This window comes from Polypterus senegalus, chromosome 6 (genome assembly GCF_016835505.1).
Source record: "Polypterus senegalus isolate Bchr_013 chromosome 6, ASM1683550v1, whole genome shotgun sequence".
Classification (NCBI taxonomy): Eukaryota; Metazoa; Chordata; class Cladistia; order Polypteriformes; family Polypteridae; genus Polypterus; species Polypterus senegalus.
The window spans coordinates 97,043,344-97,066,582 of NC_053159.1; the positions used below are offsets into that span (position 1 = coordinate 97,043,344).

The window sequence follows — 23,239 nt, forward strand, 5'->3', positions numbered from 1 at the left end:
TAACCTTCAATATCTAAAAATTGATAGTTTAGTTTTTCTACATTTACGCTCAGCTCTCCGGCGTGTTCTCTTTAACAACAGCAGTGGGACTCATCTGTAATGAAGATGAAACGTCTTACAGAGCTGAGGTGGAACAGTTAATGAGCTGGAGTGGAGACAATAATCTGACCCTTAATGTCAATAATATAAAAGAGTTAATTGTGGACTTCAGAACAAAGGCTGAACATCCCCCACTGCATATCAATGGCTATCCCGTACAGAGGGTCAGCAGCACAAAATTCTTGGGCATCTACATCACTGAAGATCTCTTCTGGACTCTTAATACTACACAGCAGGTCAAGAAAGCTCCGCAGAGGTTACACTTCCTTAGGAGGCAGAAATGAGTGATCATCCCTCCTCCCATCCTCACTTCTACCTGAGCACTATTGAAAGTGTCCCAACAAGCTGTATCACATCCTGGTTCAGAAACTGCAGTGTGTCTGACAGGAAGATTCTGCAACATGTGGTGGGGATGGCCGAGAGGATTACCAGGGTGTCTCGCAACTCCACGGAGGACATTCTTAAGGGCAGATGCATTGTGAAAGACTCCTCACACTCTCCTCATGAACTCTTCAATCTCTTGGCATCACATTGGGGGAAAAAAAAATTGCTGCATAAAATCCAGAACAGGCAGAATGTGCAACAGCTTCTTTTCACAGGCAATAAGACTGCAGGACTGCTAAACTCTCTGTAACATGCATATAACAAGCCGGTTTTTATACACAATTTATTTTTAGCAGTAGTATTTAATTGACCATTTTACTAAGTATTGGTTGGACTTTGTGAATTTAGCACTATCTTGGTTTATTTTTCTGTGTTTTTTTCTGTCCCTTAATCACATTTTCTGGTCTTGAGTAAAACAATTTCGTCCCATTATTTATTAGACATGGCTGGAATGACAAATATAAACTTGAAATATCTTGAGCCTTGCAACAGTAGTTCACAGTTTTTTTAAGTAAACACTATTAGAACATCTAGCTACTCAGCAAAAAAAGAAACGTCCCTTTTTCAGGACTGTGTATTTCAACAATAATGTTTTAAAAATCCAAATAACTTTACAGATCTTCATTGTAAAGGGTTTAAACAATGTTTTCCATGCATGTTCAATTAACCATAATCAATTAATTAACATGCACCTGTGGAATGGTCGTTAAGACCTTAACAGCTTACAGAAAGTAGGCATTTAAGGTCACAGTTCTAAAAACGCAGGACACTAAAGAGACTTGACTACCGACTGTGAAAAACATCCAAAGAAAGATGCCCAGGGTCCCTGCTCATCTGCGTGAACGTGCATTAGGCAATAAATTGCCATGTCCGCACTGTGAGACACCTAAGACAGCGCTACAGGGAGACAGGAAGGACAGCTGATCATCCTCGCAGTGGAAGACCACGTGGAACAACATCTGCACAGGATCGGTACATCCGAATATCACACCTGCTTGACAGGTACAGGATGACCACAACAACTGCCCGAGTCACACCAGGAACACACAATCCCTCCATCAGTGCTCAGACTGTCCGCAATAGGCTGAGAGGGGCTGGACTGAGGGCTTGTAGGCCTGTTGTAAGGCAGGTCCTTACCAGACATCACCAGCAACAACGCCGCCTATGGGCACAAACCCACCTTCGCTGGCCCAGACAGGAGTGGCAAAAAGTGCTCTTCACTGATGAGTCACGGTTTTGTCTCACCAGGGGTGATGGACGGATTCGTGTTTATCGTCGAAGGAATTGAGCACGTCTGGGACCTGTTGGATCGCAGGGTGAGGGCTAGGGCCATTCCCCACAGAAATGTCCAGGAACTTGCAGGTGCCTTGGTGGAAGAGTGGGGTAACATCTCACAGCAAGAACTGACAAATCTGGTCCAGTCCATGAGGAGGAGATGCACTGCAGTACTTCAAGCAGCTGGTGGCCACACCAGATACTGACTGGTACTTTTGAATTTTAGCCTCCCTTCATTCAGGGACACATTGTGAAACATTTTTAGTTTATGTCTTATGGTGTTGACTCTTTTAGTGTTCATACAAAAATATTTACACATTAAGTTTACTGAAAGTAAAAACAGTTGAAAGTCAGAGGACGTTTCTTTTTTTGCCGAGTATATATTCATATATAAAAATACACTTAAATTTTACTGTTCTTTTCAGTTTTGTCACCGATTCGAAGATCACCCTAAACCTCCCTTTTCCATTATTTCCCCAGCCTATTTATAGCACTATGGTGTCGTTTTCTAGGGGATTTCTCGATTTACTGGGTACATTCATTCCTGTTTAGAGCAGCAAAAATGCCGTGAAGAAACCCACACAGAACGTGACTAGACTACAAATCAAACCTGGATCTTCAGAGCTGTCAGACAGCAGTGCTAACGTGATCAAAATAAGATACAGTCCTTATTCCATGATTATCTACCTATATATCTCATCCAGAAGACACGGATCGCGGGTGGTCTTTATTATGCTTGCAAATTTGTGAAAATATATTCATTCAACTATAAAGGTTAAGTCAATCGACAAATTTTGGTTGCTAAAAAGAAGCACCCCACTTCCCGAAAACAGGACTCCCTCAACTCAAACTACAAGCATATCACACTCACCTGGCATTCTTCCGAAGCCAAGCTTTCCGCGTTGTTCAACTGCCTTAAGTTCGTCGTATAAAATACGCAGTCGATACTATCCCATACAAACAGGTCTCCGTCCAAGCAGAACATCAGGTTCTTTGCCAATCTACTTGCGTTTCCACTCGGCTCTTTATCAGCATTCTGTCGCAGTTTATTAAATAGTTGATGGCCAGGCAGATGAGCTGTCCAGTTCTCCTCCAAACACGCCGCCATCTTCGCGGCTCCGGCTACGGGCGGCGTGACGTCAGAGAATGGACCAATAAAAAAGGCTCCCTTAGAAATGGGCGGTTCTTTTCGACTACGTTTCCGAGTCGCGTCGTCCAACAGTAAACTGCGACTGAACGAACTACCACTAACTTGAAAAGCTGCCTGCTACTTCAATTTGATTTGCTGAGACAGTAAAGTTGAGAAAGTGATGTGCGCAGACATCGCGCGTTATAAACGCCGCCTTGCGGTTATTTATTCAATGGTAAAGTAGAATTTTCTCTCTTTACCATGTGTTTGTTGTACTCTTTTGATAAATATTGTTACCTTTTCCATTTCACCAGATTGCGAATTATTCCGTGAGCTTTTAGGTGCATACCCTTGACCATTTTGGGCATAAGAGTTGCGTACTTCTTGGCATTATAAATGAAATGAAAACAACCGAGACTTACCGGTTTGTGTGCTTTTCACATAAAAATTTAAAACGAAAATGTGCATACCAGATTGTGCTAACGGTGGTAACTACGGTCACTACCTCCAAGAAACACATAGGTTAATGTAGGGAAACGTAGCCTAAACGTAATGTACAAATAGTTGGTTTTTAGTTTTGAAAATTGTACCTTATTTTAAACATATTTTAGACTTGATGAGTAGATTAGTAAAAGGATGGGTGGATGTAAATTTCAAATGGTTAATTTTCAAAATTTTACAGACCATGCACAAAAAAATTAACATTGAATCTTTTAGGGACAACTGGACAATAATATAAAATTAGCATTGGGAAAGACAGGTTAAAATCCTATACAGACATTTTGAAATGTTTACATTGTAGTAACCAGTTGTCATTACATTCCATTTAAGATTATTCTCTGCTGCAGTCGATTCCGAATTCGGTCCCGGGGACTCACTGTGGCTGCAGGTTTTTGTTCCAACCAAATTCACAATCAGCGGTAATAATCGATATAATTTTATTAGCTGGTCTTTTTTCTCTTAATCTTCTTCATTCTGAAAAGCACAGCAGTTTGATTTTTATATTTATAAAATATTTAGAAATACTTTAAAATGCGTAACTCTTTGTTGTTTCCCTATTGTTTGCCATTTTTTGTGTAGTTAGTTTCCTTTTCCTTCATTGTATCCTAATAACAACATTGTATGATGAAAGCCTGCTACTTAAGCATCATGTTAAAAAGTAAAAAAATAAAATAAAATTACCCATACAACTACATAGTGCATTTTAATATAAATTGGATTTTTGAAACAATGTCATGTACTTGCGGTGGGCTGGCGCCCTGCCTGGGGTTTGTTTCCTGCCTTGCCCTGAGTTGGCTGAGATTGGCTCCAGCAGATCCCCGTGACCCTGTAGTTAGGATATAGCGGGTTGGATAATTGATGGATGGATGGATGTCATGTCATGTACTGTACTTGGACTGTCTTTGAATAATTTAAAAGAAAGTCCTAAATTCATAACATAATTAATGGAATACTGTTCAGTTTCTCAGTCAGTATGTGAGACTGGATGGTATTCAGTGCTTTACAAAAATCCAGTGAGAAGTCAAGCAAAATGACACCTTCTATTGGCTAACTAAAAAGATCACAATATGCAAGCTTTTGAGGCATCTCAGGCCTTCTTCAGATAAGATGCAATCCAGAAATAATAATAAAATCCAGAAATAATGCTGTGACATATGAACCAGGCTTATTGAGAAGAGTGTAGATTTAATGTAGGATAATCAGGTGAGGATCTCACACACTTCTGTTTGCACAGTAAGGAAATCGGTGACTATTTTGGAATGATTTAGTGTGACGATGACACCACTCATCACCAAAGACACACTCTCAATGGGCTAATTAGTAGTAGTGCAGTGCTTTGCCCTTTCTTCTGAGAATGGAAGGGTCATTAAGATACTCAGATATCATGGAGGGTGTTGATCCTTTTTGACAAGTGGTAATTGACAAACTATCTTTATATACGAATGGGGTATCCACGTGCCTATGTGGCCACTGCTATTCCTGTATCCAATTTCTCAATGATCTCAGAGCCTTGTTTCCAAGAGCACAGCAGTGTTGCTGTGATAAGAACAAGGAAATATTAACATTTTTTCCCCCAATAAACGTAACAAGTATAATAAGACAGAAAAGAAATTTGAATTGCAGAAATACACCTTTCTGATATTATAAGTGTCCGCAAAAAACATTAAATGTGGCACATATAAGAAAGCATGTTACATGTTCAAATTAACATTGATTAAATAATCAGATGATGAATATAAATACAAGAAAAAAGATATACTGTATTAACTAATTAAAAATGTCGGCAGCATGATGGTATAGTGTTTATTGACAACATTAGACGACTAAATTGAAATTACACCTTAGTCATGATATGTGCTGGGCCTATGAGGCCTCCCATTCCCTGCATGGGTTTTCTCCAAGTGTTCTCATCTTCAGGATATGTCTGTCTACTCTGTAGTGGAAAATCAAGAATCATTTCTTTGTGATTATTCTAAAACTGAATTGTGTGGATTCAGGGCTAACCCTATCAACATCAACCCAAAGCAAGCAGGCCTCCATTACAGAACACAATCTCACACCCACACTTGGATAACTAAAGAGTCCCCAGTTTTAATGTGCACAGTGATATATATATATATACTTTAAGTGGAAGTGCAGTTTATAAGAAAAAACTGAATTACACTCAGAGGAAGTTGCTGTATTCAACAAACTACCTTTTGAAAGGTGAGACTGATCCTGACTATTAAGAAATATGAATTAGTCATATTCCAATTAAACTGTTTTTTTTTTAGTCTGCAAGCAAAATATTCACACAAGATTGTATCATTTAAACTGTGCTAATTATTCAGATGTATTACAAAATTAAAACTAACATAACCTGTACAAAATACATTTTGTGTATTTGGTGCCTGTCTAAAAATGAAGCTCCCCAGTGAGCCTCACCATAGCAATGTTGTTTCTGTGATGTCTGACAAACCTTATCATCTTTATGATGGACTCAGCATTAAGCAAACTCTGTGGTGGTGCTTTTTTAACAGGAAAAGAACATCTCTGGTTGTGGTGTATCTATTCAAGTCACCAAGTCATATGACATAACACACCTTAATCAATTATAACAAAAGCTAAAATTTGATAATACAAATATAATCTGTGTGTTTATTTTTCCTGTCTACAGAAACTTGTCTGATATGGCATGGCATGGGTAATCATAAGACTACCTACTACTTGCCAATTTGATAAAGCCCAAGGTGACCGATCCTTTGTGTAAAACACACAGAACGCCAGGGTGACAAGTGGATACTGCTCTGAAGGCAGTGCTGGAGACACTCAAATATGCAGACTTTCTGGCTACACATGTGAAGGTGAAATGATTCCTTTACTTCCAAGGCTGGCTCCTACATTTTATTTTTTAACATTGTTGCTTCTGGATCCTTTTGATGAACATGTCTGAAATTTAATTCTGCTCTAAAGGTTCTAAACGAAAACTTCAAAATTTGCGTACATTTACTGCCAAAGGTAAGGATACAACATTGAACCATCTTTCTTGTGGTTGCATTCTTTTCCAACAGAATCTATGTCTACAGTGTCTGTCCACTCAAGGGGGCAAAATCCTATCTTTACAGCATTGGGTAGAACCAATCCTAAATAAGGTGTCTGTAAATTGCAGGGCTCTCATCTGGGACCAGTTTTATAGTTGCTAATAAGCCTAACACACATATCCTTAAGTACCAGGAGGAAAAGCCACACAAATACATTGAGAATGTATAAAATCCAGTGAAGCCACTTTAGATCTGGAGCAACATTTTTAAATTTTAGGCACCTCTAGTTTTTCTTCCACATCCTAAAGTTAAGCATGTTGGGTTAATTAGCTGCTCTAAACTGGCCCCATATGAGTAGCCATGGGAATGTGTGGACTGGCACCAGTTTAGGGATTTTTCCTGGCTTGCACCAGGGGTTGGTAGGATAGACTTTCAGCTTAACAACCCTGACCTGTATTCTGTGCTTAAGTGGGTGTAGTAATAGATGGGTGGATTATTTCCTTCTTCATCTTCTTGGCGCACACTGCCTGGAACACTAAGACTCTGTTTATGAAGCTCATTCTGTCTCCAAACTCAAAATTAAGAAAAAGTCCAGCCTTTTCTGCTGCCAGTGCCTAAGCTTATTAATCTAATTTATGTTCACTTTTTGTTTGATGTACCCTTTGTAATTGACAATTCTCAAATAAATGAATGTACAATTCAGTTCCTTTTGAAATGTGACATTTACTATATGTGGACCAAATGGTTTGACCACAAGGTACATATATAAATTAAAAATTGATTATGAATTAAATATTGAATGCAAATACTGACATTCAAGCGGAATTTAAAAAAAAAAAAGAGAAGAATGTTGTATCCAATGTCTAAAGCAATTGTTTAATGTCTGTGATTTATTTTTTTTTTTTACTTATTAGATTCAAGCTACTTTTCCTATACCCCATAGATGGCACGTCGATGTAGCTTGGAGTCCCTGGAGGACCAGCTCCTGTGTCCTATCTGCCTGGAGGTGTTTGTGGAGCCACTGATGCTAAAATGTGGCCATTCCTATTGCAAATCCTGCATCAGTTCCCTGGCTGTTGATCCATTCAGCCAGTTCCCATGTCCTGTGTGCCGCTGTGAGGTGGACTGGAGCAGTTCCCCACCCAATGTGTCATTAGCCAGGATAGTGGAAGCACTAAGGGAACTGAATGGTAGCAGCACAGAGGGTGAGACCTGTGTGGAACACCATAACCCACTCAGCTTGTACTGTGAACAAGACAAGGAGGTCATCTGTGGTTTGTGTGGCAGCATCGGAGCACACAGGAGCCACAAAATCACCCCTGTCACAAGTGTATATAGCAGGATGAAGGTACTGTACACTCTTATACCATTTATATAGCTGAAACATTAGTGTCAATGTTTAGTGTTTTAGGAATACTGATATACAAAAGAATAAATGGGATGCTGGTAAAATATTAAAAATGGATGTTTTTGGAATGTAATGAAGAGTAGCACTTGACCTACAAACAAAAAAAAACTAACTATTTGTTGTACCATTAAATAATGAATAGTGACCAATGCATTTTATTAAACAAGCAGTAATTCACATAACAATTGTTTATGGATATAATTTTAAAGTTCACTCCAGTGCCTTAATCAGAAGGCCACGCAAAATTACTGTTAAGAGTAAATATGACTACAGCATTTTTAGCAGTCTTATTCCATACATTGTAGATTAAAAACATTGCAATCCCTGGTTCAGTCCAAGATTATTCTTCTGTATATGGCAGATGTCTTTACCCAGGGTAACCTACAATAGCTTCAGCTCCCCAGCAAATCCAAGGAGAGCTAAGCTGAGAGTCATATGCTTCTCAGCATGCCTGATATATCTTCCAGAATAGGCAAGCAGAAACAGCTGAACTAAATGCCCAAACTCCCCTAGCTGGCTCCTCTGAATTCAGAGAGGCAGTGGTTAATCTGCATTGCTGAGCTCAGCCATTTTTCATAGTTAGTTACAGTTTCCTTAAGTTGTCTGTGTACTTTAGGCCATGTATGTTTTAAATCTTAGACCCAATGTGACTCTGGTTTGATATGGAGAATAAATGAAAATAAAAAAATTGAGACTTTAAGTGCATACACACATAAAAAAAAGAGAAGTCGGTGAAAGTATATGCTTCTCCAATTAGTTTGGCTATCCACTGCATATTAGCATAAATGCTGTTCCATTTTTTAATTAACCCATTCTGTCTGTTCATTAGATTGGAGATGATAATTGGTGGAAAATTTCATTGAAAAGCCTAATCAGGAGCAAATGGCTTTCCAAAGCTAATAAGTAAAATTAAGTGTATATTGTAGCGTGTAAACAAAAAATTCTGGGAAACCATGTACATAGGACCCAGTATTAATAAATGCACCAGCCATTCCCTAAAGCTTATGTTATATTACGTGACTTCTAGTTGGAGGGAATATCTAACTTGATGACTACAGTTGCTAATCTCATTGCCTGAGTATGTCAATTTACACAACTTGGAATCACAAGGTTTGTTAAATTAGATGACTGCTTGATGACTTTCCAGTCATAATTTCACATTTCCAACATATTGTGAGCTTGCCCCTTTTTTTGACAGCCAGTAACATGATGCCTAACTCAACCAGCGCTGTTCAAAGGGTTTACTAGGTTTGCGAATTCAGTCACAATCTCTGCCCCTTTTTTCTGTTCTATCATATGTAAAACAAGACATTAGACAGCTGAGTCTCTCTTCTGTTTGTGAGGTCCGAAACACCCAGGTACCTTATTCTTTTTCACTGCATTATATACATTATCCTCCCAGATCCAGTGCTTGTCAGTTGTCAGCTCTCACACCCATCAAACCTGTTTGATTTTGTCAGGGCGAGTCACGTACAAGTACTACTTAGAGAGAGTCACACTGTACATGACTGGTAGGCACCATGACTGCCTCAGATTCACATTCACCAAGATTACATATAAGAAGACTACAACAGAAAACCTCTGGAAAAGTTGTGATATGTAACATGGCCCTTTAGCAGAAGAAAGTTTTTTTTTTTCAGAGGGATAAAATGACCTGCCTTAAAAATCATCTTTAACAACCAGATTAACAGTATGTCCAGCAGATCTTGTAAGCTTAAAAATTACGTCAAAGGGCTTTTGTAGGTCTCCTGGCACGGGCAGTTTCTGAGGAAAACCTGAAGGATAACTTTGTACAGTTTTAGACTTATTACAGGTGTCACTTTACGTTACTTTGCATTATCAAAATTCAAGTTAGGTATTCAAAAATGCCTAGAAGTAAAGTATTTAGTTCAACTTACACTTGGATGATCAAGGACACATGACACCATGATAAAAACATCAGTTTAAAATGCAGTGAACATTATCAGTGCAAACATAGGAACATTTCTGGTGGTGGCATATCATCCTGGGTATCCAATACTTTTTGAACAGGATCAATAGATATTGGTGAAGCAAATGCACTAATTTCTTGTGCAGAATGTATATGTTTTGTGCATGAAAGGCCACAAATTAGTCATCCAGTAAATTGAGTTCAGGAGTGAACCACAGTAAAATTGGACTGTCAGGACAGCACATCAGCTTTATTATTTCTCACCCCTGGATGGTAAGAAATAAAGAAATTTAACTTGAAACAACATAAAACTTTACTATTACTATTACTATGAAAATGTGCCCATCTCAACCTTAAAAAAGTGGGATCAGAATGACTCAAGACTGGCAAAAATAAACAAGGTTTTTTTTTTTTTTTTGAGTGGCAATGTCCTAACCAGCTTCAAGGGTTCAAGAGAACCTCTTACAAAAATTCTTTATAACAGCAATTTTTTGTGTCGCAATACTACTAAAATTCTTAATAAATATGCACTAATAATAATCAGACTTGATGAATCTTTTTTGCCTTTTTAATTGTACAGCCGAATAAACAAAACCTTCACTGCCAAAACTTTGGCTTGATTCAGGACTAGCCTTTTATTAGACAGTTGTAATCCAGAAATAATTTTATTTGCCCTTAATTCTTAAATACATCATTAATTAATGCCTGTGAAACTACATAAGAATTAGCCAATCCATATATAACAAGATTTTAGTTATTGCCAGTGGTCATAATGAATGCTGTCTTCCATTCTTTACTCGCTTGGATATGTCTCAAATTGTATTCATGATCTTAATCAAGTTTTCTAAACATATACTGTAGGATTCCTGGACCTGATTTAGCAATGGAGCATTTAACAACAACACAATCAACATTTATTTATATAGCACATTTTCATACAAATGATGTAGCTCAAAGTGCTTTACATGATGACAGAGATAAAAAACAAAATAAATAAGAAAATAAAATTAGGGAACAGTAATTAACATAGAAAAAAGTAAGGTCCAATGGCCAGGGAGGGCAGAAAAAAAACAAAAAAACTCCACCTGGCTGGAGAAAAAAAATAAAATCTGCAGGGGTTCTGAGGCCATGAGACCACCCAGCCCCCTCTAGGCATTCTACCCAACATAAATAACCTCAATCAGTCCTCATTGTATTCAGGGTTCACATGTAAGAACTTGATGATGACAGTCATGTGGTCATTCAAAGGACGACGGTAGTTATTTTATTGTATTTTTGTTTGATTCTTTATAATCAATACATGGCCATAAAAACGCCATCATTTTTATTCACAATAAGAAGATAGTGCTAATATGGTTGAGAGGACCATTACAACCATTAGCCAGATTCTCATTAATCCTCCATGGATTTGTTTTCTGGGCTACACAAATGATATTCAGTAAATGTCCCTTAGGAAATAATGCACCTGGAAAAAGATGCATTGGTCAGTCATACAGCCTATAAGGTCAGCAACTATGTTTACTAAAAAGATATCGAAGTTGAACGTGTTCACTTGGTAAATCCTTCAATGTGCATCCTTTACAGAAGTGACTGCAAACAAGATATCAAGCAATTCTCAAACCTTGATTCCATCTCTGTAGTTTCACAATTTATCCTGAGCTTATATTGCTTTAACAAGGGTAATGGGTTACACAGATGAAATACAGACTGAAAATGAGATCCTTACACTCCAAATAATAAAGTTATAAGAAGGGTGCTATATTCACCAATCCTGGTACTGGTAGGTTCCCCATTAGCTGCTTGGTTATTTACTTACCTTCACTTTTAGCTGTGAGACTAACACAAATATAAGAGTCTGCAGATGCTGAAATCAATTAAAACTGTTACAAAGATGGTCTTATCTCTACAATTAATGAATTCGGCATATTGAGCATAGAAATATTTGCACATATTTGTTCCCCAACAAACCAATTGAACCTATTATTCAATAGCTTGGGGTGATCATTGTATATATGGTCCAGGTTGCCACAATTAAAGCATGTTCCATGTTTGAAGAGCACACTCTGAGTTGATGAATTAATAATTAATTTTCAGAGTTGTATAGGGATTTGCAAAATCAGATTTGGATGCAAGAGAATGAAAGAGTCTGATAGAAACACCTTTGTTAACCTCAAGCCTTTCTGAGATGTGACTGTCTATCTACATGAAGAGCCAGCTGTTTTAACTTCTCATCAATATTTTGAATGTTCAGTTCATCTATGAGCATCGTGTTAAATAAATAAAATGTACTGTTATAATTAAGAATTTAATTAAAAACAGAAACTCATTTTAAGAGATTTCAGCCACTAATGTTTTAAATTCTTCTAAACAGTCACCAATTGTGCATGAAACTCATTGATGTTGACCCTTCCATATAGCAACTATCCAGTCCAGCATTTAACTAAGAGAAAAAGGTACAATAAGAACAAAACATTCTTTTTCTGTGGGGAAAGAAGCAGACCATAAATCAAAGCCTAACTGACAATGGATCACAAAACACCACATCTCCCTGGGGTACAATGATAATGTGAAGGAAAAAACAATTTTTGCTTCTGGTGCAACAGCAATTGATGGCTGTTCCAGCAGCATACTGAACAACAAATAACTGTTGCACCAGATTCTTCCTACTGCTCTTTTAGATCACAACAGCGGAAATAGTAACTCAATCAACCTGTCACTTTCCCAAAAGGAAAACATACTGTATTGCATTGTATAAAAACAGCTTGCAAATGCACATGAAGAGCTGTGAAATATATTGAATCCATTTTGTTAAATTATGGTGAGGTTGGTTATGCAATTTGAGATTATACACTCAGCCTTTGTCCTGTCACCTAAGCAGTTTTCTCCATTTTATGACATTTGTTTACTTTCTCACATTCTCTTCATTGTTTTAGGAGGATCTGTCCACTTTGATGACTGAAATTCAGACACATAAGAGAAAGCTGGAAGGGCAGATTTGTAAAATGGCATATAACAAATCACGAATTACGGTGAGCTGGTGCTAAAACATTAGTCATAAAAGGTGTACGGGGGTCCTCGGGTTACGACACAGTTCCGTTCCTATAACAGTCGTGTAACTCGAATTTTGGTGTAAGTCGAAATACACTCTAGCCTAAGTAACTTACCTATCTTAACACATTTGCAAAATCATAATCTAGAACATAAAAACACAATATCTAAAACTCAGAAAAAGGAAAACGACATAAATATACTGTACTGTACACTGTACTGTAGTAACAGAAAAAATTAGTGTAAAAAAATCCTTACCTTTATTCCTTCTCATGTCTCAAAGTTTTTATGGGAGTGAGCATTGTAAACTCGAAACATTGTATGTCGAAACGTTGTAACCCGAGGACCCCCTGTACTTTAGCTACACTGTAAAGTATTTAAGACTACAATCAATACTGTTCAATCAAGCATTAAGTGACTTAGAAGCCTATGAAACTGTGTAATAAAAAATGTTCTGATTTACAATACAGAACAGTATCAGAAAATCATGTCATTCAGTAGTTTAATTGTACAAGTGCACATTGGGAATGTTGAAGTAATGAGTCTCTCAGACAAACCATAGTCGGCCCCATACCGCTTAACTTCTTATCCATATTAGCTCATATCCACGATGGCAGGAACTAGATTCCCTTTTGAGGTAAAGGGATATAAGCAGTTCAAATACTGTTTCAGTTACAGATTCATGAATAAATGAATTATAAAGACAACAGCAGCTTTCAGCCACTGAGACCTCATTAAGAATATTGAGAAGAGGTATAGGATAAAGTGGATTAAATAATGCCTGCGAAGGCAGTCAAAAAATGTGAAAAGTCATAAAAATTCCCAAACTAGGTACACTACCAGTCAAAAGGTTTAGAGCACCAGTGAATGCCCTAAAATCATGAAAATGTAAGCAGTAAACTGCCAGGGGTTTAAATTTAAAGTTTAGGTAAGAAAGAAAAAAAAAAACTGAAAAACATTGAAAACATCAGAATATTGCAAATGGGCCTTCTTCAGGGAACAATTAATAGGTTACATCCTATAGATGTTCTGCAGCAATTAAAGTAAATTAAGCCTTGCAAATTGAAGCAAACAATTTATACAGATGTTCCAACTTCTGTTGATTACTTAAAAACCCTAAAACAGACTTGGAACAAACTGTGTTACTACATCATCTGAAGTACTACTTGGATAATATTGTACTGGCATAGAACAAAATAAACAATGGGAAATAGAAAAAAATAAGCCAAGGAATCATTAAGTGTACAAAATTTTATTTAAAAGTTTGATTCATCAAAGTAGCCACCTTTTGCTAATCGAACAGCCAAACTGCGGTAATCCTTTTGATTAAGAATTCCAATCCAATTCCAAGTCACGAACTCTACTGCCAGCAAAAGAACCCCAGACCATTACGTTTCCTTCTCCATGTTTGACAGTTGGTGTCACACACCATGAAACCATCTTTTCACCAACTCAACAGCATACAAACACCCTGCGTGATGAAGCAAACATTTCAAACTTTAATCCATTGGTCCATAAGACTTTCTTTCAGTCTGAAGTAGTAGATTTTGTGGCCCAGGTAAGCCTTTATTTCTTATTTTATCCTGTAAGGAATGGCTTTCCTACTGCCACTTGCCCTGTCAAACCTGCAGCACAAAGTCTCCTCTTCACAGCAGAAACTGAGACTTGCTCTTTTCAACCACTGTTAAGCTGTGCTTGAAGCTCTTGTGCTGTGAAGTGCCTATCATGCAAGCTGGTGACCCTCAGAAATTTATCTTCTGATTGGGTTGTGCTTTGGGTCTGCCAGATCTCTTCCTATCACAGTTTCTTCCAGTTTCTAATACATTTTGGATTTTGTTGGACACTGTACTTACTGACACTTGGATTTTTTTTAAGCTTCTCTAAATGAAAAGCCTACACTTTTAAGGGTAATAATGCTCTGTCTTATTTCATTTGTTAATTGCCATTTTCTTGCCATTATCACTGGAATCTTGTCCAAGTAGTACTTCAGAGGGTAAAGTAACACAGTCTGTTCCAACCCTGATTTAAGATTGACAGACAGTTTTAAGTAATCAACAAAATTTGGGACACCTCTGCAAATTGTTTGCTTCAAGTTGCAAGGCATATTTACTTTAACTGCTGCAAATCATTTGTAGGTTAATCTATTAGTTATTCCCCGAAGAAGGCCCATTTATAATATTCTGAAATTTCCTTTTTCTCAGTTTTTGCTAACCTAAAATTTTAAATTTAGACTTTAGAAAAGGACCTGCTTACCTTTTCACTACTTCAGGTAATACATTGTATTTCAACTGATTAAATTTGATGAAAAACTGGAAAAGCTGAGGTGTTCTAAAACCTTTGACCAGTTGTGAATTTCAAACAATGAAAAGGTATAAATTATTCACTGCATCTCTCCAAAAATATTTGTATTCAGTTTTGCAATTGCAAAATTGAAAGCAAAATTAAACTCTTCTGTTTCGCTCATCCTGCACAACTCTCTACCCTAGCACATTCAAATTCTGTCCTGTCCTTTTACCTAAATATGTGCATTGCAAACATAAGAGACATTTAACAGACATTATATATAGTGCATCTGGAAATTATTCACAGCGCATCACTTTTTCCACATTTTGTTATGTGACAGCCTTATTCCAAAATAGAATAAATTCATTTTTTTCCTCAGAATTCTACACACAACACCCCATAATGACAACATGAAAAAAGTTTACTTGAGTTTTTGCAAATTTATTAAAAATAAAAAAAATAAGAAAGCACATGTACATAAGTATTCACAGCCTTTGCCATGAAGCTCAAAATTGAGCTCAGGTGCATCCTGTTTCCCCTGATCATCCTTGAGATGTTTCTGCAGCTTAATTGGAGTCCACTTGTGGTAAATTAAGTTGATTGGACATGATTTGGAAAGGCACACACTTGTCTATATAAGGTCCCACAGTTGACAGTTCATGTCAGAGCAAAAACCAAGCAAGAAGTCAAAGGAATTGTCTGCAGACCTCCGAGACAGGATTGTCTCTCTCGAAGCACAAATCTGGGGAAGGTTACAGAAAAATTTTGGCTGCTTTGAAGGTCCCAATGAGCACAGTGGCCTCCATCATCCGAAAGTGGAAGAAGTTCGAAACCACCAGGACTCTTCCTAGAGCTGGCCGGCCATCTAAACTGAGCGATCAGGGGAGAAGGGCCTTAGTCAGGGAGGTGACCAAGAACCCGATGGTCACTCTGTCAGAGCTCTAGAGGTCCTCTGTGGAGAGAGGAGAACCTTCTATAAGGACAACCATCTCTGCAGCAATCCACAAATCAGGCCTGTATGGTGGAGTGGCCAGACGGAAGCCACTCTTTAGTAAAAGGCACATGGCAGCCCGCCTGGAGTTTGCAGACCATGAGAAAAAAAAATTTTCGGGTCTGATGAGACAAAGATTGAACTCTTTGGTGTGAATGCCAGGTGTCACATTTGGAGGAAACCAGGCACCGCTCATCACCAGGCCAATACCATCCCTACAGTGAAGCATGGTGGTGGCAGCATCATGCTGTGGGGATGTTTTTCAGTGGCAGGAACTGGGAGACTAGTCAGGATAAAGGGAAAGGTGACTGCAGCAAAGTACAGAGACATCCTGGATGAAAACCTGCTCCAGAGTGCTCTTGACCTCAGACTGGGGCGACGGTTCATCTATAGCAGGACAACGACCCTAAGCACACATCCAAGATATCCAAGAAGGAGTGGCTTCAGGACAACTCTGTGAATGTCCTTGAGTGGCCCAGCCAGAGCCCAGACTTGAATCCGATTGAACATCTCTGGAGAGATCTTAAAATGGCTGTGCACCGACGCTTCCCATCCAACTTGTTGGAGATTGAGAGGTGCTGTAAAGAGGAATGGGCAAAACTGGCCAAGGATAGGTGTGCCAAGCTTGTGGCATCATATTCAAAAAGACTTGAGGCTGTAATTGCTGCCAAAGGTGCATCGACAAAGTATTGAGCAAAGGCTGTGAATACCTATGTACATGTGATTTCTCAGTTTTTTTTATTTTTAATAAATAAACTTTTTTTATGTTGTCATTATGGGGTGTTGTGTGTAGAATTCTGAGGAAAAAAATGAATTTTATCCATTTTGGAATAAGGCTGTAACATAACAAAATGTGGAAAAAGTGATGCGCTGTGAATACTTTCCGGATGCACTGTATGTGACTGACTCCTTAATAATATTCCAGAAATTATTAACAATTTATTTGACCAATGGAGATTTTTAAATCCAAATTCAAGAGAATATTTATTCTTCTCACCAGTATATCATAGCTACTAACAAACTACTACTTCTTCATTAATAATAATTCATTACCTAATATCAAATCTTGTAAGTATGCCATTGTTATCTTCAATCATGCTCCTATTATTTTGGAGGTTGAATCATTATACCCTACACATTCCTCTCGTAATTGGTGTCTTAATTCCCTGTCATTAGCCCTCCATGAATTTTACAGAGTTCATCTCCAAACAAACTGATATTTGTTAGAGACTAATGCATCCTCAGAGGTTTCTGGGGGAACACCTAAGGAAACTCTGAAAGCTTTCTTAAGGGGAAAGATTATTTCATCTCTCACTCATAGAAAAAAAAATGAGACCAAGAAGACATCAGTTTTAATTGGTGAGATTTTTGTGAATAGATCACAAATATGCAATGTCTCCAAATGAGGCACTTTACATGAAAACACGCTCAAAGTTTAACTTCTTGACAAAAAAAGAAACTGAACAACTTATCTTTAAATTGTGACATCATGGATATAAACATGGAGAGAACGCAAAAAAATTTTAGCTCAACAAATCCATAACCAGGAAGTTTGAAGTGCAGTAACAAAAATTACCAACGCGACTGGAAATAGGATCATGGACTATAAAAATACACTTTACACATTCAAATTTATACTTCACTAGTTTAAAAAAGATGAGACACAATCTCAGGTGTTTTTGATACAATACAAATACCACAGCATGGTACTGTTAGTACTGAAGAACTTGACAAACCTCTGATACTCTCAGAATTACTGGATGATATAAACTCATTCCATAGTGGGAAAGCAGTAGGCCCTGAATGCCACCCAGTGGAATTTTATTAAAAAAAATCAGCCAAGTTAGCTCCTTTATTATTAACTAGCAAAATACCCACGCTTCGCAGCGGCAAAGTACTGCCTTAAAATTTTTATTAAGAAGAAAATTAAACCTTTTTAAACTGAGGGAAAATATACCAATAATTATTTGTTAAGGATCTCTTTGTATACCACATTGTGATTTTGGCCCTCCGGTTGTAATATGACCAAGCTGTGCGCTGAGCTTACTCTTGAGCATGTAACGTACAGTTGGCCATGTGAACAGTAATCTTGTTTCAAATCTCACAGCCTGGATTGCTGCTGTCATAATCGGTTTGAGTTTCATGGTTTGTTTCAATTACGACAGTATTTGTAGGACTTGTGTTGAAGAGACATTCGGCATCTGTCAAGCGCTGCAAGTATACAACCAGTTTCATCGATAACTTCACATCCAGCTTTTGAGAGTTTAAACATTCATAAACATCAAAGTGTCCACTACTGAAATTGTCACCTGTGAATCTAAGATGTTGAAGAGGCATTGGCAGTTCTCCAAAGGTGTAAAATATTTGGCCATTTCGGTACACTTGAAAGCGACAACCGAACAATTCAGCGGCTGCCATCAACTCACATGCAGATGCATAGGTGAAGGGCTTAAGCATTTCATTCATATAGTGCTCCTGTGTAGTATAATTATCTCCTGTACCGTCATTAGTCCACACCTTGAACCTGTCCCAGTCATTCAATACATAAGACACAATGTTCCTCCGGATATCAAGAGTGAGCCTGATATGGCCAAGCAATATGTAACAAAGAGAATGGAAAAGGTAGGTGCCATCTCCGGGCATGGAAGCCACTCGGTAAGTGACAGTTCTTTGATCGATTGTGATTACCTCGATAGACATGTTAATGCGGGTATGGTTGGAATGGTAAAGGAAATGGGTACCTGAACAATGTAAAGTAAGTCTAAAATACCTACATAATAACTATAATCGCAATAAATGAATAAAACAGCGGAGAAGCCGTGGATTAAATAAAAAGGCTGTAGTTATCAGCAGGGAGATGTGAATCCCGTGGCGAAGCAAGGAAGGGAATGTAGAGACTGAAGCGACAGATGGCCTTATATAGGCAGGCAGCGAACAACGTGGGAGGTGTTTGGATGGGGGACCCAACGCCGCCTCACACGGTGACGGAGCTGCAGGCTATGGACGTATATATGTACATAAGTACGATTCAGTTAGCGTTGGGAACCCGCATATCAAATTTCTTGAAGATGGGCCCATAAGTAACAAAGACTGTTGAAAAGTTCAATATGGCGGCCGACAGTGGCATCATACCACCGAAATAAGTACCAAATTTCAGCCTTCTACCTACACGGAAAGTTGGAGAATTAGTGACATTGGAAAGTTCAATATGGTGGCTAAAAGTGATGTCATACCACCGAAATAAGTACGTACATTGGTTTTGGTTAGCGCAGGGAAGCCGCCTACCAAATTTCGTGAAGATGGGGCCATAAATAATAAAGTTCAACATGGAGGACGTTGTTGACCATTATGACCGTTACACGTAGAATTTCGAAATGAAACCTGCTTAACTTATGTAAGTAAGCTGTAACGAATGAGCCTGCCAAATTTCAGCCTTCTACCTACATGGGAAGTTGGAGAATTAGTGACATTGGAAACTTCAATATGGTGGCCGACAGTGGCATCATACCACTGAAATAAGTACGTACATTGGTTTTGGTTAGCGCAGGGAAGCCACCTAACAAATTTCGTGAAGATGGGGCCATAAATAAGAAAGTTCAACATGGCGGACGTTGTCGACCGTTATCGATTGTTATGACCGTTACGTGTAGAATTTCGAAATGAAACCTGCTTAACTTTTGTAAGTAAGCTGTAAGGAATAAGCCTGCCAAATTTGACCCTTCTACCTACACGGGAAGTTGGAGAATTAGTGATGAGTCAGTGAGTCAGTCAGTCAGTCAGTGAGGGCTTTGCCTTTTATTAGTATAGACTAGCAAAATACCCGCGGTTCGCAGTGGAGAAGTAGTGTGTTAAAGAAGCAATGAAAAAGAAAAGGAAACATTTTGAAAATAACGTAACATGATTGTCAATGTAATTGTTTTGTCACTGTTGTGAGTGATGAGTGTTGTTGTCATATATATATATACATATCTATACATATACACATATATACATACATATATATATCTACATATATACACATACATATACACACACACATAAATACATACACACATACATACATACACACACATATATACACACAAATACATATATATATACATACATACACACACACATATATAAACATATATACATATACATACATATCTACATATATACACACACAGCTATTTCGTATCAGTGCAATACGCTGCTTGTTAAAACGGATGACTCTCGCTCTTACGTGCAAGTCTGCGTGGATATTATGAACTATCTTATTTGTTCAAGTTCTATTTAAATTTTAAATAGAAGGAATTTTTATTTAGTCGACAGAAATATCTTTGGTAGGAATGGTAAAAACAGACAGGAATATTATTCGTGAATAAATCAACTCAAACCTTAAACAACTTATAATATTTTGCTCTCCATAAAAATATATCCTGTCTAAATTATACAAGTTAGAAATAAAGTAAATGTTAAAAGAACAAACATTCAAATTTCTTTACTCTTATGTAATTTTATATAAAAAATAAACTTAGATTTTAAATATCCCAAAAGATTTTGCTCTCCATAAAAATATATCCTGTCAAAATTATACAAATTCAAATATGAACATGCTGCATAACAAAACCTGGAAATATAAATAAAATGTGTTCCTTTCAGCAATAACAAATCAAATCATTCAGTTGTCTTTGCTCATATGTCATTTTAGAGCTGGACGCCTGGCATCTTTTTGGCCACAGGTTCGTTTCTGTTTGGTGTGAGGTTCTGTGTTGTGGAGATTCTCAGGATGGATTGCAGGTGCTCATCAGTGAGGCGACTCCTGTGTGCTGTTTTGTTAGTCTTTATCACTGAGAAGAGCTTCTCACACAGATATGTGCTACCAAACATGCACAAGGTTCGAGCCGCATGTAGACGGACTTTTTGTTCTTCAAAGTCACCAAAGCGCCGTGCAAACTCAGTGCAGTGCGCTCAGTTTATCAGCAAAGTGCGTTTTGGGAACACCGTAGTGACGACTTGGTTTAACATTACTTGGCAACAGGGAAAGTGGGGCAAGGTGAACTGGTGCATTTGTGTCTCCCATAAAAGCAGCTTCACTTGAAATCACTTTGTGATTGTGCAGGGTTAAAGCGTCCGCTGAAGTGTCAGATTCTTATTTAATTATGCTGCTTTCTGTATCTTCTGCATTGCATTCAGGTTACCCTGATGTTTTGTCTCATAGTGCCGTCTTAGATTAAATTCTGTAATTACAGCCACATTAGCTCCACAAATGAGACACACGGGTTCAGTAAACATATACTCAGCCTCCCATCGGTTTTAAAGGCTCTATTTTCAGAATCAACTTTTCTCTTCAGCATCGTGTGAGCTAGCTTCGCAATAACTTGCAGCATCATAAGGTAGACTTGATTAACGGTAAGTGTTACGGCAAGGCAGCTGAAGCGCTGCATTATGGGATCTGTAGTTTATTGTGTTACCAGCGCTTCATATACCGGGCTTTAATAACAATAATACAGTATATAAAATGATCTCGGGCGGATATAATTACGCGGGGCGGATGTGGCCCGCCCTTGAGTTTGACACATATGGACTAAATAGAACTTGAAAAGATATATTTTTCAAATGTGATCGCGCAATTCAGATAGAGTTGGCGCTACAGCCTGCATGCCTCAATAAGTCATCCTCCCCTCGCTCTTACTTTTTTACCGTTCATCTAATGAATACACTGAGTATGGCTTTACCAAAACAATCATTGATGGCGAATAAAGTATCCATTATTCGAGTATGTAGATCGGGATATATATATATACATATATATATATACCCGCGTATGCAGCGAGAAGTAGTGTGTTAAAAAGCTAGAAAAGAAAAGGGAACATTTTAAAAATAACGTAACATGACTGTCAATATACAGTATTTGTTTTGTGAGTGTTACTGAGTGTTGCTGTCATCAAGGATTTGATTATCATTATTTCTTTCAATCAGGTTCGTATTTGTAGGATGTGTTGTGTTCAAGTTACATTCCGTGTTTGTCAATCGTTGTAAAGATGACAGGTTTCATTCATCGATTCGTTTCTTACTGCATCAATAAACAGCTCGTCTTCTTCTTTATCTGAGACCTGACACACTGCATGCACGGGTTTTTTACACTGTCTTCCTTTAGCGGGACATTGACTTTTTCCAACGTGTGCTTTGTTTCCGCAGTAGTTGGATTTATGAATATGCTTATATGTATCAGGCGCTTCATATTTTTGCTGCCTTTTCAATTGTGTAATTCGGTTTTGTTCAGCTCTTTGGAACTGTTGCTTTTATCTGTGCACTGCGTCAGTTCCGTGAGCCACTCGGTGTACATGCATCGAAGGTTCCCAGCTGTGCTGGTGCCATCTCGTGCTATGTCCATGGCTGTATTTAATGTTACCTTAGTCCTGGCACTTAAAACTTTCTCTCGCAGTTTCACTGAGTTTGTGTCAAACACCACCCTGACCATCTCATCTTCCTCTCCATAAGCACAGTCCTTCACCCGTGAATATTTACCCGTGGCAGTTTGCTATTGGATTGCGCTGACGGACGGCCTTATATGGGCAGGCACTAAATTACAAGCGCCAGCGCAGCCTGTCTATGAACTTAATTTAAAGTGTAGGTTTACATCGTGCTTTGTTTCCGAAGTAGCAGAACTCATGAATATGGTGGTATATGTCACTCGCTCGCTTCTTATTGTTTCGCTGCCTTCTCAATTATATAATGCATGTTTTCTTCAGCGCTTTTTTGAGGTCTTCCTGGTTTTCTATGTACTGCGTGATTACGTGGGAGGCGTGATGATGTCACACGAAACTCTGCCCCCACGGCGTTGAAGCTCATCTCCATTACAGTAAATGGAGAAAAACTGCTTCCAGTTATGACCATTACGCGTAGAATTTCGATATAAAACCTGCCCAACTTTTGTAAGGAAGCTGTAAGGAATGAACCTGCCAAATTTCAGCCTTCCACCCACACGGGAAGTTGGAGAATTAGTGATGAGTCAGTGAGTGAGTGAGTGAGTGAGTGAGTGAGGGCTTTGCCTTTTATTAGTATAGATAACATTCACAGAAGCAAGAGAAAACATAATTTAACCTCAAATTTTTCGCTAAGCATTAATCACCATTTTTCCAAAAAAAAAAATACTATGATATGCATCATACAAATCAATTTCACT

General features: G+C 38.1%; 2 protein-coding genes across 2 annotated transcripts in view; one reads left to right on the forward strand and one right to left on the reverse strand.

Moving 5' to 3' along the window:
• Window positions 1–2,900, reverse strand: part of nup88 (nucleoporin 88) — a 44,255-nt gene extending 41,355 nt beyond the window's left edge. Inside the window, exon 1 of the mRNA XM_039756597.1 lies at window positions 2,630–2,900. Coding sequence (XP_039612531.1) covers window positions 2,630–2,866 — 237 coding nt within the window. The 5' untranslated portion in view covers window positions 2,867–2,900. The remainder of the gene's footprint in view (window positions 1–2,629) is intronic.
• Window positions 2,901–3,039: 139 nt separating this feature from the next.
• Window positions 3,040–23,239, forward strand: part of LOC120530648 (E3 ubiquitin-protein ligase TRIM50-like) — a 31,810-nt gene continuing 11,610 nt past the window's right edge. Inside the window, exons 1-4 of the mRNA XM_039755071.1 lie at window positions 3,040–3,122; window positions 6,045–6,385; window positions 7,323–7,756; window positions 12,680–12,775. Coding sequence (XP_039611005.1) covers window positions 7,352–7,756; window positions 12,680–12,775 — 501 coding nt within the window. The 5' untranslated portion in view covers window positions 3,040–3,122; window positions 6,045–6,385; window positions 7,323–7,351. The remainder of the gene's footprint in view (window positions 3,123–6,044; window positions 6,386–7,322; window positions 7,757–12,679; window positions 12,776–23,239) is intronic.